Raw genomic sequence first — 18224 nt, 5'->3', positions numbered from 1 at the left:
AGAATACTTTACTGCTCAGTCAGCCTCCTGTGCATTGATAGGGACTGAGATGAGGAGTGCTAAGACGGCAGCCACTCCCTTTGGGAGACTGCTCACAGCCAGGCCAGATTGTTCCTGGTTCACTTCTCCTACCAACCCGCCTCGGGAGGGCCCTGCCCTTCAAAGCCACTGAAGGCTGTCCACGTTGTAAGGATGAGAAACATTTCAGCAGACATAGCCCAGGTTTAGTACTGCCACATAGACAGCTATCTATAAAAGCAGATTCTGTGAATTTCTTAGCACTATAGAAAATAAGAAAAAAAAAAAAAAGCCACCCATCTACCCTTTGTCAATATCCCAGTCCAGGATACAAATTCAAAGTCAATTTTATTTTATGAGTTTTTAATTCATCTGTTCACAAAAATTTAAACATCAAAAATGTTGAATCCTAATTAAAAGTTTAAGAATCAAAGACCCAAACAGACTATAACAGTCTATTCACCTTAAGGAGAGGGCAAAATTACAATATATCACTCCATTAAAATACAACTTGAAATACAACATATTAGTCTTCACCTTAACACACGTCTCGAACTTCTGAGGAACGCTACACAAAGACGCTTTTGTAAAACCACCTCACAGCACTCTGATGTGACCGTATGTTCGTTAAAAGGAAGTATTACTACTTACATACATAAGGTACATAATGAATTCAGTATGTGTCTAGAGTTGGCTAATGCCATTAAAGCACATGCCAACAGCACAGACTATAAATCAAAATGCGATTTGTCAAATAAGATCTTAATACGACTCAGGTTAGAAATAAATAAGTAAACCACTAACATTTTGATATGGGATTAGTGCAGAGAGCTAAACCCAAACTGAGACCAGGTTGCAATTGACATCCCTTTGTTCTATCTATAGCTTTGGCTATTCTTCTCTCTCTTCCACCTGGATAAGTACAGAATTAGCATGCACCAGGCATTCTTCACTCCCGGAGGGTTTCTATCTCTAACGCCATTTTAAAGACTGATATTCTTTCCAAAATGTTGACATAAACCAGTTGGACAGTTACAGATTTTTCACAGCCCACATTACTCAAGTTTTAAAAGATCTAGATTATTCTTAAAACAGAATTTGGAAAACATTTGACATTAGTTCATGAATTCACTTTCAAATCGGGGAAGATTTAACAAAAGACCAAAAAGGGCATGCGTATAAATAAGAAAGCCAAGCCACAAAAACAACTATCAAAAAAAAAAAAAAAAAAAAGAAAGAAAAGAAAAGAAAAGAAGAAGACGACGACGACGACGACGACGACGACGACGACCATGGTAGTGATGCTGGAGTTGTTCGGGAAGTACGAGGGGAAGGAGAAAGATACCGTTGCCATGGGCGGAGCCCTCTCCTCCCCGCGTCCAGGCTCCCAGCCGGGGTTCCTCTCTTTCACGACCGCACAATCTCATCCCAGACTCTCCCACTGACCACTCCACTCTGGGCCCTAGATCTTGAATTCCCAGCTTCTTTCACGCACCACGTGGCCCCTGCCAACAGAGCCCAACACGAAGCCCCTGGGGGGCACGCGCAGCTGCCCGGGGAAGCTCCTCTGTCCGGGACTGCCCGTGTCCGTCCTCCTCCAGGCCTGTGGCCCATGTTCCCTTCCGCATCCTCCCCCGGGCCCCACCTGGTTGTGCTGCACGCTCTTCAGGTTCAGTTCTGAAAGCAAACGATTACTTAAGGAAGCTTTTCGAGGTGCCGCCCGCCCCCAACCATAGGTATGTGCCTCCCCCAGAACTTCTCCATCCTCCAACAGTCAAGGACCTTTCCAAGGAAAGGGAACACTTTGTGTAATTCTCATATCTCTAATCTGTATCGTGCTGATATATGATATACTGGATAGAGACATAAATGAAATTGCTAGCCCTATTTAAAAAAAAAAAAGAAAACACTAAGAATACTAACCTGTCTAGAAAGATAGAAATCTTAATAAGGAATCACATTATTTCCACTTGCTGTGCAAAGGATTGCTTCTGATACAGTCATTCAAAACATCCCAAGACTACAATGTTAAGGCCAAACTGAAGGAAGAGTCGAGTACAGAATTAAAGAAAAGAAAACCTTAGAAAGCATTCACGCCGATTTTTAGTCTACAAGGCCCGGCAGGAATACAGCGAGGGCCGAGGCCTCTAGTAGGCGCACTTCACCTCCGAATGACACACATCGACATTCACCCAACTTCTTCCCAAGGATCATACCTCAGGAAGTTCAGCAGTGTTTACGTGGAACCCATGTTTTCATATTCTGAGGCTTTTCATTAACTTCTAGAGGGCAGATGCATCAAAACCAAGTAGAAGTCAAAAGATCCAGACCTGAGGCCCTATTGACAGAATCAGATTCTTGAATGGATGAAAAGCCTGGGTGGTGAGCTGTCAGCTGGGCAAAGCAGCCCTGTAATTCGGAAGCAGCAGCTGCAGCAGCAGACACAGGAGATGCAAATTCAATTGCTACTTTCACATCATTCTCCAACATTCCTTCAGAAGCTCTCACAGCTCAGGATTTGATGGAGGAAAATAAGACCGCTTTATTTCTCTTTAATAGATTAACTGAATGTACACACAGAGATCATCATGATCAGTCTACGTGCTCCGTGGTGCTGTAGTAACACGAAATTTTCTGGAGGACTGTTTTGATCTGGCCACAAAGAAAAATGAAAGCAAAGGGAGTGGTCACAAACCTACTGCCCAGGAGAGAAGCAGTCCATGCTCAGTGCCTGCTGCACCCTTCAGCCCTTGGAGACCTCCCTTCTTGTGGAGGCCAAGGAGGAGCGATTTGAAAGTCTGGAGGCAACCTCAGGCCAGAGCCCTTCTAGCACATACCAACACCCACCCCACACCAAGGGCTACAGCTCTCCCCTAGTGAGTCAGGAAGACCTTTATGGCAACTTCTTTTCATATGGGACTCATTCTAGACAAAATATAATTTCTGTACCAACTGCAGGTGGTAGAGATGGAGATTAGGGATTATTTTTTCCCACAAGCTCTCTACTGCTCCACAGCCTTCTGCGTTCCTGACACTTGGTTGTGCTCGGAATTTCCGTGACTTGTTCTGTGACTTGGTTTCGTCTGGTTTCTGAGCAACGTTGCCCTCCAGTCTCTGCTGTTGTAGCCAGCAGAATCATTTTCATAAAAGAGCTAACACAATCTAGTTCTTCTGCAGTCTTAAAAATTTCAAGTCCAGTATCTGTGAAAAATGGTTAAAATGCCAAAATTCAAAGTGAATTAAAAGGGGGAAGAGTCTGAGACTTGTAGCTCAAAAAGTACAAATAACGAGGGAAAAGCACCTACTCCAACTCTGATAGACGGGGAACACTGGAGGCGATGAGGGAGTTGGGGGGGAAGTCAGTCATAGACCCCCCAGCACCCGAAGGCCCCCAGGAACACCTTGAGGCAGCCAAAAGCTTGCTCAACAATGATACTTCATAGCAGGAAGGGGAGGAATTTAGGTAAGTGATGTCTAAATTAAAATTTGGGGGGTGAATCCATTCTATTTCCATTTGGGGCTCTGTGAGGAGAAGAACCAAGGTTAGTTACATGAAGCAACAAATGTAGCAAATGAAAATAATTCAGCCTTAGCAAGTGAGGTATTTAATTGCATTTATATATTTATATATTTTAAATAGTACTCTAAATTGTATGTTTATTCTGTTTGTTGACTTTTTATGCTCAGCTTCTTTTAAATAGGGTCTTTAGCTACTTAAAAAAACAGATATGACTGAGGGAAGAAATGTTTTTCTCTCTTTATTCATAATTAAGGATCATGAAGATACAGGTCTCACTGAAAAGTGTGATGAGAAAAAGAAAAATACATGTAGAAGATGGAGGTAAAGGTAAAAATATTTTTTAATCTTGCTTTACATAATATATACTTCTTACAACTAGTGTGTACCGTTGTTTAGTTTTTAAAATGCTCTTTGAAGAGGCTACTATTGAAAAAGAGAATTTGGGTTAACTTTATTCCCTGAAGGAGGTGGCAATAGTGAATTTCTCCTGACTATCTATAGATTTGGTTTCAACAATAACATATTCACACCCTTTCTTTTATCAAAACAGATTTGAGGTAGCTCACAGTGCCTTTCACATGGAAAATTTTTTTTTTTTTTTTTTTTTTTTTTTATTTTTTTAACTTTTATTTATTTATGATAGTCATACAGAGAGAGAGACAGAGACAGAGGCAGAGGGAGAAGCAGGCTCCATGCACCGGGAGCCCGACGTGGGATTCGATCCCGGGTCTCCAGGATCGCGCCCTGGGCCAAAGGCAGGCGCTAAACCGCTGCGCCACCCAGGGATCCCCACATGGAAAATTATCGAGAGAATGAAAGACAACCGGGTTGTCCTTCAGTCAAATTTTGTGTTTGGTGAAGGAAAATTAAACTGCATGTATCACCAAATGCGTTCATTATTGTATTTCACAGGTTAAAAAGTGGAAGGACTTAAAACTCTTGGAAAATATGAAGTTTCTGGTTTATTGAAAGGCTCTGAGTTACCCATCCCAAGTTAACTGAGAGTTATATATTAATCATCTCTAAAGACACATAAAGTATGAGTTATTTGATTTTGTTCTTAATCTGATAGCTGGTCATTTACTCATTGTGTTTTTTCCTCATTTTCTTCTCAAAGCCTTCTTCTGAATAGATAGTTAATTACATATTGGTCATACTTTTCCATCGAATGCAAGAACAGCTCTTTGGTTTTGGATAGTAAAGGAGCAGTGGTTATATACACTGCTTGAGAGGTCAGGTGTGTGTGTGCATGGGTGTGTGTGTGTACTTAATGTGCAGAGCTAAGTTTAAAAAGAAAAGTAGGTGCTGTGTGGTTCGTGTTTTCTGTGGGCAGATATAATGACCTAAGGAGTGTTTTACTAATATAAAGTGTGATCTGAGTAAGTATTAATAGTAATAATGAAACCCATTTGAAATTCACATTCTAATATAGTGTTCTATTTGGTCCCAGAGAATATAATCTACTAAGGTGTTAGTTTTATTTATAAAAACTATGTGCCATTAACTTTTTTTCAGTTTTCCTATATTATGTCACCAAGCTTGGCTGTAGAATTTTTAGCTGAAACTAAAGTGTGGGACTTTTTTATTGCAGAAATGTTTTTATTACTGCTATTTCTTGTGAGGCTAGACATCAGCTTGGCTTTCCACTACACCAAGAAAGCTGTTGCGTGTCGGGCACAGAACAACTCCAAAATGGATTTGACTGCTGTTTTTCTCTCTCTTTTATCCTAAACATTTATCTGGGAAAAAGTCTTGATCCCCTTGAAAGAATGCTGGACAACATGCTAGAGTGGGTGTATCAGTGGGCATCTAGGGGCTCCGCCAACAGATATGCGAGGCATTACGCTGTCATATAATCAAGGAGCAAGAAAATCAGTTCCTGAGGACCAATTGTTATAGCTTTTCATTTCCTATTTATTTCCCTCTATGCCAAGAGCAATTATTTGCTTCTGTCCTTCTTTCCAAGTGTAACCTATAGGACTGTATTTCTGAAGGATAATTACTTTGAGAAAAGTGCCCCGCATAGTGACTTTAAGCTTCAATATATAGCACACTGAATTACAGCTTACATTTCTTGAGCATGTGTTTTCCCAATGTCTCTGAAACAAAAGCAGAAAACTCTTCTAACTTTTAAATCTTTTTTTTTAATTTTTATTTATTTGTGATAGTCACAGAGAGAGAGAGAGAGAGAGAGAGAGAGAGAGGCAGAGACACAGGCAGAGGGAGAAGCAGGCTCCATGCACCGGGAACCCGACGTGGGATTCAATCCCGGGTCTCCAGGATCGCGCCCTGGGCCAAAGGCAGGCGCCAAACCGCTGCGCCACCCAGGGATCCCCTAACTTTTAAATCTTAACTCCAAACTACAATTAATTAGTTTCACATCCAAGTATTTTTAAGTCTACCATTAACATAAAGAAAATAAAAGTAAAATTTTACTGAGAAATCTATAATTTCATGTTTAGGATAAAACAGACCCATCTACTTAAAAGACTATAATTAAAATGAACATTTAGTCTGACCAAACAGATTGGCATTCAACACAAGCAGATGATATGAACGAGATTTTAACAAATTCAAACAAATAGAGCATATTTTACATAATGATAATGATAGCATTTGAGACAGCCTAATTTTAAGCTCTCCATGCAGATAAAACTAATGGATGTGCTATTGTTTTGTCATGTCCAAAGAAGGAAATAAGATTTCACTTTTCATTCACAAAAGAAAAACAATTTGAAAATATGGCTTACTGATGGCTAAGGCTGTACTGATGGCTATATTTTGATCTAAGAGCTAACATGTATAAAATTTAATTCCATGAAATGTGGGTCCTAGGTGCTTTTTAAATTCACCTTTTCACGGGCAGCCCCAGTGGTGCAGCAGTTTGGTGCCGCTTGCAGCCTGGGGTGTGATCCTGGAGTCCCAGGATCGAGTCCCACATCGGGCTCCCTGCATGGAGCCTGCTTCTCCCTCTGTCTGTGTCTCTGCCTCTCTCTCTCTGTGTCTATGAATAAATAAATAAAATCTTTAAATAAAATAAATTCACCTTTTCAAAACTTTGTGTTTCATTATACTACAATGGAATTAAATACCCACTACATAGGTGAAAAATGCAAGACACTATTCTTAGCTAAGAAATGGTAGAGGAGGCGCACCTGGGTGGATAAGTCAGTTAAGAAGTGTGTGCTTTGGGCTCAGGTCATGACCTCAGGGGCCTGAGATCAAGCCCTGAGCTTCCTGCTTAGTGGGGGATCTGCTTCTGCCTCTCCCATTGCCCCCCATTCCTGCTCGTGTTCTTTCCATCTCTTAAATAAATAAAACCTTATAAAAATGGTAGAGGGAGCAAATATACATACATATGCATGAAAGGAAATACTAAAATTCTTTTAAAAAGTAATCTTTAAAAAGGAGAGAATAGGGTAGAAGAAAAAGAAGAAAGTAAGCTTTATTTGAATAGTCCTTGTTTTTATTTTTTACTTTGAAACCCTGTATTTTTACATAATTATTAAACAAAAACACAGCTTGGGTTCCACACCGAGCTTAAACTCACAATCCTGAGATCAAGCCCTGAGCGGAGATCAAGAGTTGGATGCTGGGGCAACTGGGTGGCTCAGTAGTTGAGCATCTGCCAGGGCGTGATCCCAGGGTTATAGGATTGAGTCCTGCTTCAGGCTCCCTGCAGGGAGCCTGCTTCTCCCTCTGCCTGTGTCTCTGCCTCTCTTTCTGTGTCTCTCATGAAAAAAAAAAATCTTAAAAAAAAAAAAAAGAGTAGGCTGCTTAACTGATTGAGCCACCCAGGTGCCCCAATCCTTACTAATTTAAAACAAAATTAAATTGATGTGTTGTACTCAGTAGACAGCATAATCACACTGACAGGAACTATGTCAAGTAGCTTTAGAAGACAGTAATTTGTCTCTACATCCCCATTGGCATGTATGCTACAAACAACAGCAGCAACAACAATAAAACTGCAATAACAAATAATCTTAAACTGGTTTCAGTAGGAATATTTTTGGAGGTATCACTGATGAGGTTAAATAAAAGCCATGTACTTCTGAATTTGAAGTAAAACTATGTCTAAGGATTCATGTTTTTCTTTTTCACATGAAAAATTTTTTTTAATTCCTTCTAATGAAAGGCCTAGAGATCGTGACTAATCAGTAACAATGAACATCCATAGCAAATAGATTATGGTCTCTAATTACCATGTCTCAAAGGAAGGAGACAAGGTTTATTGGAGAAATCTGTTTTCAGATCTTGGGCAGAAAAGCTTCCAGATGAGCCTGAAATATCTTGTCATAGCAGATGGCACAGAGTTGTCAAAGACTATTGGCAGCATCTTAAAAGGGCTCAGGAGCCAACTTGAGGAGGGGCCCACAGGACAGAGACAGGGCAATTTGGGCTGGAATCATTGCCTGACACATATCAATATGTTTAAATCATGAGTTTAGTTGATAATTCAAAAATATCTCATCACATTTGGAGAATGCAAAAAAACTAAATTATTTTTGAAAACCAGTATAAATGGAAAGAATCAATCATTTTATCATGACATTTGGTACAGAATGTACCTCAAGGTAGGTAAAGAGGTAAGGCAGGGAAATTATAAATAATCCCACTAATAAATGAAGTTGGGAAGCAACTAGAAAAGTATCATTTTGTAATCCCCTAACCTCTAATGAAATTCTGTTACTGATCCAGGCAATAATTATAATGATTGATTAAAAAAAAAAAAAAAAGCAGTAGCAGAAAGACATGTAATGAAAATTCACACCTCTACTTACTAAGTATTTTTGACAAAACAGAGATGTCCCTCCTCTTACCAATAAATTACACTGCTATTTTTCTTACTTTTGTAAGGTCCTAGCCCTTAAAACTGGGCTGTCCCTGTGATTCACGTTAACAAGAGAATGTGGTGGAAGTGACACTGTGGTTTTCAAGGCTGGGTCTGAATAAGTCTTTCATTTGTGCCTTGGTCCCTTGGTATGTTCATTGTGGCCAGCCAGCCACCCCAGAAGAAGTCTCACTACCTCGTGAGAAAGTCCAAGCTAGCCACATGGAAAAGCCATGGTGAGACAGAGATGCTGGGCCAGCTCCCAGAGGTCCAATCCTCTCAGCCCACGGGCCAGACATGTAAGTAAGAAAGCTTTTTAGAGCTCTTGCCTCAGAACTGCAGGACAGTATATTAATATTTTAAGCCACTAAGTTGTTGTTTCTTATGCAACAAATGCCTGGAGTAAGCCTAACTACCACTTGTATAGGAAATACAGAGGTACCAGTAAACGAAGAAGGAAACAAAAGAAAGGATGGGAAACTTGTTAGTTATAAAGGGAATTTGTTGCCATACATGAACCTCAGTGAGGATTTTATTTGTTTTACGGGGGATTTTAAAATCAGGATCCAATTAAAGTTATAAGACTACAGGGGACACATGAACAGATAGATGATATTAAGACGTTATTTTTAAAACATTTTAGATGTGGCTGTATGTTGAAAAAAATCCTTAACAACAGATTTAAGAGATAGACACTTGTGGTTATAAAATAAGTCGTAGAGGTGACAATGCTGTACTTATAGCAATATGGTCAAGAATACTGTAATAATGTTGCATGTGACAGATGGTGATACCCTTACCCTGGTGAGTACTGAGTAAGGTACAGAATTGTCAAATCAATATGTTATATACCTGAAAGTAATATGAATTGTATATCAATTATACTTCAATATATTTTTGAAAAGGATACAGATTAAAATATTCATTTATTAAATATTTGCTATCTAGAAGACAGGGGAGAGTATATAAAAATATAGATGAAGTTTAGCCATGAGTTTCTAAGTGCTCAAGCTGGAAGTACATTTTATCATTTTTATTACTTCCACATATGTTAAAACTTCCCCTTAATAAAAATGTGTATACTTTGTTGAACTACTGGGCTATTTATTGTGTGACATACTTAAAACCAAATGGTAGCTAAAAGAAGCCGTACTATCATCATATTATTATAATCTACATTTTGTAAAGTTCTTTTTCTTTAGCCCAAACAAAATAAAACAAACTTTCATATCCCCACATGTCCAAATACTGATCCAGATATTTGTCTATGATTCTCCCTTCCCCTGTGAAATAGGGAGGCATTATTATATCCCATTCCAGCACACACACTGAGTTGGGTCAAACAAAATCATTTATGAGAAAAAGAAGTTCCTGAAAACCATACTCTGCTACACAACTGTAAAACACTGTTGGTCATTGGGACCATGTGTTTGGCACAAAATCTGGCATATATATGCACTGAATTCTCTGAAAACCTGAAGTCTCAGAACTCTTGGTCTTTAATGCATCTGACTGTAACGCCAGGGACATTGTCTGAAAAATAGAAGAAGCCCCATAAATTATATATGTGTGTGTGTGTATGAACAAACTGTGAAGAGGGCACAGAGATTTTTGATACAATAGCTTTTACCTTTGACCCCGCATCATTTTCTTAAAAAGTTCAACTGAGGGACGCCTGGGTGGCTCAGCAAGCTTGCTTCTCCCTCTGCCTGTGTCTCTGCCTCTCTCTCTCTCTCTCTCTCAATCTCTCTCTCATGAATAAATAAAATCTTGAAGAAAAAAAAGTGAACTGAGATACACCTGAAACTAATGTAACATTATGTGTCAACTGTACTTCAATGTAAAAGACAGAAGATCAGCTGAGCCACAGAGTAAGACGCAGGTAGCTTACCGTGAACCCACCAGAACTATCTGTTCAAACACCTTATAAGCATACATATCCTACTATTGATGAGTTTCAGCACTGTTTTTAAGCTTGCATATAGAGTAGAATATGGATGACTACTACTACTCAGTATGCTACACCTGATCAAATCCACTTTTGTGTGCTTTTAATTATTTTAAAAACTAATTATAATGAGATGAAAGCTTGGTATTTAATATGTGCTGGTCAAGTGAGCAATAAACAATCGCAAACTTTCCTAGGGGCTATTTTGCTCTGTCTCATCATCAGGAAGCTAAAGCATATGTTAGATGTTAGCCTGGGTGGACACAAATGTGTCCTATTTATTTAAGGTTTCCTTTGAAGCCACAATTTATAACTTTTGTTTCTTAGGGGTACATGTCAAACTTCATTTAGCATTAGCTGGTATCCAGATACACTGACTACCAAAAAGGCACAAAAATATGCCTGCTGTATGAGCAATGATGTCAGCTTCACTTATCTAACTCACAGAAAACAAGAGGAAAAAAACAATGGAAAAGATGACAGCAGAAAATCAAGATAAAAATTATTCATTTAACTTATAAGTATAAACTACATATGCACAAGAATAAATATTAAATATGTTCTAGATCAACGTCTAAAAAGGTAGATATTTTCAGAGTAAGTTCTTTTAAAATGTTGTGCTTTTTAGCCCTTAAACATCAAAGATCATATTCTTGAGCATATCTATACGCACAAAATTTTCCTTTCTCCTAAGAATGTTTTGCCAATTTATTTCTGGAAGAAACTGCAAATTTTACATATGTAAAGAGACTTTGAGAGAACTGGTGTTTCATTCTGTGACACAAAAAGTAGAAATTTGGTGGACCATAAAACTGACCCAAATAAAAGATTAATATTTACATAATGTTTTATACTTATAAAGTTATGTTACATTTATTAAATCATTTAAATCTCAACATACACAGTGAGTGAGAGGTATTAAGGGCCTAAATTCATGGTTGTGTAATGTGGGGCTCAAAACTCAAGGTTTGTAAACCTAACTACGTCCATATTGCTGATTGTTTCAACTACACCACAGCACTCTGGAAAGCACCTTCCAAGTATGATTGTAATGCTTTACAATTGTGAGATGCGCTATCATGCCATTTTCAACATTAGTTTTCCCAGACTCATCCACATTGTTCACTTTAGCTGAGTTCACTCACTTTTAACGCTGTTTTACTCCATTATGTGAATACATGGGTTATTTATTTATTTGTCCGTCAATGGATATTTGAATCATTTCCCTTTTTGAAGTTATACCCTGTGCTGCAATGCACTTTTCTGTACATATCTCCCAGTGGACAGGTGTCAGAGTTTCTGTGGGGTAAATATTTAGTAGCAGAATTACTGAATCACAAGGTTTGTGTATGCTTAACTTTATTAGAAGTGTTTGTTTTCCAAAGTGTTTATATCAACTTACATAACACATCATATTATACTTTTAAAACATTAAAAAAAAACTAACCAATAGGTCATTTTCAAATACACTTATATCAGATAAAAAAGTGAAAGAAGGAACTCTAATAATAAAATTCATAATAGTATTTTTTAGGAAAGAGCAAAGACAATGAAATGGGGAATATTCACAATCTAAAGTCACAAATAGCCTCAATGTATCGGTAATGTTCTCGGGGTTTTAAGGTTGCCAGTGGATTCCAGGGTCTTTACATATATGTTAAATGTATTCTTTTATATGCTTCAATATTTACATACTTTTATACCTCAGTCTGTACAATAATGATCTAAAAAAAAGATTAGGAGTCTTGAGAATTATTGGCAAATACAACTACTTTACATTTTTAATGTATTTATATTTTTATTTTGAGATGGAAATAAAAATAAAAACAATAAAGTTTTAATGTATCATGCCAAATTCTGATAATGTTGAGGGCCCCACAATGATAACTCCCTTTTTATTGACAGGGGTTTAGACCCCTCGATCAAAGTTCACAGAAATTGGGTCTTGAGAAATGAAGGAATGGATTTGGTGATGTTTACTCTAGGGGAATTTATCTTCTAGCTGAATACATCTATCTTGAAAACATTCAAATTAGTTCAGTTATCAAAGACATAAAATGATGACAAATTACTAACCCAGTGGTTCAAAAAAGAAAAATTAAGTCTAGTATCCCAAAAGTACAGTAAATATCAGCATATAATATCAACATATAATATATATATACACACACACACACTTGTACTTACATATTATAGACATTTAAACTATATGTAAAAACTAACATAGCCAAGTAGAAGTTCTAACAAGTTCTTCTACATCTAGTGGCTTGGTCCTGTGCACCCCAGAAGGCTGTCCACTTTAGAGATGACCGGAGCAAGCCTGCAAGAATTGGTATTAAGGAGCACATGGCCCGAACTTGCAGAATATTACTCCATTTTGTTTGCAAACCTACATCATTTGGTTATTTTTTCAACCTATTTCTATTACTCTGAAAAAATTAATGTGTCTGTCAGATTTAAAGTTGTGTTAACCCAATTAGTTCAACAACTGTATTTGCAAGTGTTATGAATGAGGATGAAAGACACCATCTTCGAATTTGACTTCTGTTCCAGGAAGTCAAAGGAGAAACAAAAACAAAAGCAGAAGACCAAAACAAACAAACAAATAAATAACCTTTGTGTTATTGCATAATTGATTTTTTTTTGCTTTCAAAGTAGATGAAATCAACATCATAAAAGACTTGTCTTCCACCCAGGATTTCTCTTATTAAAGTATACAATTGTGGGTGCATGCCTAGAGGAGTAATAGTTTGTTCCTAACAAAAGAGTCTGGATTCCACAATATGCCTTTTGCCAGAGGCACCGTTCCCCAAAGCACACAGCTAACTGCATCTCCTGCTGTACCTGTAACAATTTAATTGTATAAGTCAGCCTAGTCAAGCATCTCCAGCTCATGACTGGGAGACATGAAATTCATTGTCATTATTGTCCCTGTCATTTCGAATCATTATATCCTGCTGCAGAATTTTCCTCACTTCAGTGCATTTTTACCTCCAGGAGCCAGGGATTATAGCTGAGGTTGGGGTGGGGGCAGGACCGTGAACTACATTTACCTCAGGGGAGCCAGAGATTAAATTGGCTTTGCTCTCTCACGAGCTGAATTCATCTATTTGTATGCTGTTGAGTTTTAGGCTGGAATAAAAATGAATATTCTAGTGAACCCTGGGCTTTAATTCCCCCTTTGAAACATGGATATGACCAACTTTTATTTACATTAGGAAAGCTAATGTAATTTCCTGTAGGTAGCTATTTTCATATGTGCATAAGGAATACTTTAGGACATCCTTGGGTATGAAATAACAGACAGCTCTCTCAGTGCCTTGACTCTCAGAAGCAAGAATTTAAAGCTGTAATTTTGTTCTCTAGTTTCATCTTATAGAAGCTTAATGGCAGTATTTAATGGTTTTAAATATTTAATGATTTTTAATTATATCCCATTTTCTGTGCACTGGATCTGATAACTGGAGCCCGACTAGAATGGCACCAAAGCTCATACTCCAGGAACAGGACTATTAAAGTCAAGTTGACAGAGGAAGACAAAAGAAGTTCCTTAGGAAACTGGCACCCCCTCCAGAGCTAGTCATACGTCCCAGCAGGCCAAGAGACCCAAGCCTGTCATGCCTCAAACGCTTCTTGCCGACTTAGTGGAGTTGGACTAGCCACCAGTCCCCACCGTATCAGGGGCAGGGCTATGGCCAGCGCTTAGCTGAGGGCTTGCAGGACAGCTTATGCCAAGGAACAGGTAGGCGACACCAGGGTTGTGTCTCCATCAGAAAACCAGTGAGTTGACTGTATGTTTTCTCTGACAGAATAGAAGAAGGAAATATAACCTGATCTGTCACTTCCTAGCCCAACTTTCACTTCATATGAATTTTACTGAAAAATTTGACATTTACTTTGCGCTGAAAAAGATGGTAGTTATTCCTCCATATGTGTGAGTTTGTTTTTCAGCAGTTTAACAACAAAATATGGCACTGGATCATACCTATGCCAGGTATATAATAGCCTCTATAATTACTACATTTAAAAGTAGGTGGAATTTATTTTATTGTCCTCACTGACTTTAGCGGAAGAATTAATTCTGCCCTAATCAAATGCAATGGCCATCACTATTTATGTAGGATGAACTATTCTTATGAGTAATTAAGAAAAATACTTTGATCCTCGTCCTTTTTCTACTTCAGAAGGAATATCTTACAGCCTTAACATCTCAGTGTTGAGAAACCTTAAAGTTTCTGTCTCAGTGTTGAGACAACCTGAGACACTGGTCTAAGTCCATGGCAATGTTTACTCGTCTTACTGTATTTTCACACGGTTATAGCTCACTTTTCAAAGTTACTGAAGTAACTGTATAGTGAATTACTAATAAGAATTTTTAGCCAAAATTCTTGTGACATTTAGAAGTACAAGCTACTTACTTGTGCCACTTTTTTACCATAATCAGGATTCTCCCAAGTTGGGAGTTACAAAAATTGTTATTGTTATTTCTGTTCACTTTAAAGTGGTTGATTTTGGGGATCCCTGGTGGCCCAGTGGTTTAGGACCTTTTGGCACAGGTCATGATCCTGGGGTCCTGGGATCGAGTCTCACGTCAGGCTCCCTGCATGGAGCCTGCTTCTCCTTCTGCCTGTGTCTCTGCCTCTCTCACTCTCTCTCACTCTCTCTCTGTGTCTCTCATGAATAAATAAAATCTTTAAAAATAAATAAATAAAATAATAAAGTGGTTGATTTTATGTGAATTTCACCTCTAAATTATTTTTTATTTTTCTAAATCATTTTTAAGTAAAAAAAGAAAAAGTATTTCAAACAGCCCATATGCATTTTGAAATTATTTGGATAACTTATTACATTCTCATAATGGTCATTTATAAAGAATTTTTTTTTTATTGTTAAGAAAGTTTTATCTTATAAATTACAACTTGCAGACCTCAGTGGCAATAGTAAATGTTCAGGTACCTTTTCATCTCTGAAATACTTTGGTGACAGGATGATAATGTTATTATTTTGGTCAAGGGGTAAGGCATTCCTTCCTTTCTCTGAGCACACATTTACCACATCTAGTGCCCTTACTTATCTGCTCCTTCTACCTACTCCCTCATTGATATTTAATTTGCTCATTGCACCACTGAGTAAAACAGGAGTTGCCCCATGGTTGTGAAACCATAACACTATACTTTGTTTCATATTCTTGTTTTGCCTCACCTCAAGCATGACATAGTTGGATGTGTATCATTTCAGAACAAGGATAAAAATATAAGTGTAAACTATATACATATATGCATATATATACATATATATTTCAAATGACTAGAATATAATTATTTTCACCCCTTCAAGACTTAAAGATTTTTACAGTCAACTTTCAAATACCAATTGGAATTTTTTTTTAAATTTTATTTATTAATTCATGAGAGACACAGAGAGAGAGACAGAAACACAGGCAGAGGGAGAAGCAGGCTCCCTCTGGGGAGCCTGATGTGAGACCCGATCCCAGGACCCCAGGATCATGACCTGGGCCAAAAGCAGACGCTCAACCACTGAGCCACCCAGGTGCCCTGGAAATTATTTTTAATAACAATGTCTATATTTTTCAATAATCCTTGCTAAACTCATAATTTTCAAACTTATAACAAGGTATGGAAACCAATTTTAAAGAAATTCTTGGGGTACCTGGGTGGCTCAGTCAGATCCCAGAGTCCTGGGATCAAGCCCTGTATCAGGCTCCTTGCTCAATGGGAAATCTCCCTCTGCCCCTACCCCCGCTCATGCTCTTTTTCTCTCTAATTCATAAAATCTGTTTTAAAAAATAAATTCTTCTTCTCCTTGCTTCTAATCGGATATTTCTTCTGCACATGTGACATAGATTTCCTTTGGTTTCTCTACGTAGAATCAACAACAATCTATACTTCACAGCAATATCAACCCAACAAAAAACCGGATGCCACAAATTCAGATATGGCATCCACTAACAGCCCTCTCAAGGAGATTCAGATATGCACAAGCTAAAAAATAAAACTAGTTAGTGTTTGCTGCATCATGTGGGAAGGAAAATGACCAAGTATTTGAGAGGATTGATAACAGGAGGAATGAGTAATGTGAGGCAAAGGGCACACACACTTCCTTGTCAGGGTGGGCAGGATGCCATTTGCAGAATGCCTTCTTACTCCTCCTGGACCAAAAACCTCTTTAATATAATCACCCACAAAACTACAATGGATTAGCATTAAAGGTCTGATGCAGAGAAAGCAAAATCACAGTGAAGGTTGTCCTTTAACACAGAGGCTCAATCAGGGGCGCCAAAAAAGTAGTTAAGTGCCCCCCCCGTGGTGCTTAGATGCTGGAAGGTACTGTAAATTGTGAATTTTCTAGCTTTTAATGTTTGTCTAAGACCCTTAACATTTTTCCAATATTGTTGCTCCTAGGACATTTTCTTGAGTTTGTCCCTGTTGCCCTCTCTGTGCACATACATTCTGCATTCATATAGGAAAGCATGACAGACAGCTAAATTGATTCAGAAATCTAAGACTGAGAAGAAGAAAAAAAGTGGGGTAGCCTTCAGGATATCCCAGAATATGAAGTATAAATATTAAAGTCTCCTGATAAAAAAAAAAAAGAAAAGAAAGAAAAAGAAAAAGAACAGAAAGAACAGAAAAAATTTAAAAAATTCTTCATGCTAAGAGTTTAGAAATCTAACAGGAAATACAAAAGATCACATAATGGATTAAAAAAAAAAACCCACAAAGCTATAGAGCCTAGGCTGTCTCCTTTGTGTCACAAAATTTCTAAGACTTTCTGAACATGTTCAATTATCTGTGTCTACCTATTTATTTTATAAATGGACATCCCTCCCTGGACTATTTTCCAAATCCATATACCCTTTAAAACTACAGTAAAATTTCACAAATGGCTTTTCCTGTTTTGTTTTGTATTACTCTGTGGTCCATCTGGAGATATATTAAGCAGTTAGTTCCTTTAAATAAAAGTGTGTAAAAAAAATTAAAAAAAATAAAAGTGTGTAAAATTATATTGTTCACAACCCCCGTACCCACCCCCACACACAAAGAATGAACATGGAACACATGGCACATGGATATTAGATAATGTTACTGTTAGAAAACATCTAACAACAATAAAATAAGCAATAAAACCTGAGGCTTTGGTTTAACAGATGCAATGTTCATCTACCTTCATCACATAAATTATATGTTCAAGAATTGTGTCCTGTGCAAAATACAAACATGTCAATTTCAGCCCAGGGGGCATTTTTCCCTAGGTTTATAACCCCTTGAAAATAGAGGTTTCATCTAGAAAAACTAACAGATCCTCAGCTGCTTTCAACATTATAATATATTCATAAGGCAAGTATTCACTGGCAAACATATAACAAATTAAATGGCATGTGGGTGGGGTCCAAATTCATAATGATGGAAAATGAACCAAACCAACCATGAGACACAAGTAGAAATGAAAGAAGAAAAAGAATATGCAAAAACAAACAATACTAAAAGCAAAACGCCATAGGTAGTTTTTCAGCTAGTATTAGACGAAATGGTGAGTGTGTGTGCACACGCACACGTGTTTGTGTGCTGTAGAAGATCAGCATTAAAATTAAGAATGCAAAACTATCTCATTAAGAACATACTAAAAGGGTCACGAGGAAGAGAAAAGTGTCTTGTAGAAAGAAAATCACATACCGTCATAGTAGACAATTGCTCCTACCAGTTTGTCCTTCTGGAGCATTGGGAAATGCTCAAGGGCTCTCGATTTGCTGAGGACATAACTGCTTTTCAGGCAATTACTTCCTGCAACCAGATCATATAGCTTGATTCCTACCCAGTAGTAAGGTAGCTGCCACCACCTACAGCATAAATAGGGAGAAAGGTTTCTTGAGACACAGAGCAGAA

General features: G+C 37.8%; 1 protein-coding gene across 6 annotated transcripts in view; it reads right to left on the bottom strand.

Moving 5' to 3' along the window:
- Nucleotides 1-18224, bottom strand: part of GPD2 (glycerol-3-phosphate dehydrogenase 2) — a 141015-nt gene that overhangs the window by 47645 nt on the left and 75146 nt on the right. For all 6 annotated transcript variants that reach the window (XM_049106406.1, XM_049106404.1, XM_025471152.3 and 3 more), the window contains one exon: nucleotides 18015-18178. In XM_049106406.1, coding sequence (XP_048962363.1) covers nucleotides 18015-18178 — 164 coding nt within the window. The remainder of the gene's footprint in view (nucleotides 1-18014; nucleotides 18179-18224) is intronic.

This window comes from Canis lupus, chromosome 36 (genome assembly GCF_003254725.2).
Source record: "Canis lupus dingo isolate Sandy chromosome 36, ASM325472v2, whole genome shotgun sequence".
Taxonomy (NCBI): domain Eukaryota; kingdom Metazoa; phylum Chordata; class Mammalia; order Carnivora; family Canidae; genus Canis; species Canis lupus.
The sequence above is the reverse complement of the archived record's forward strand: the minus strand, read 5'-3'. Positions and strand labels throughout refer to the sequence as shown.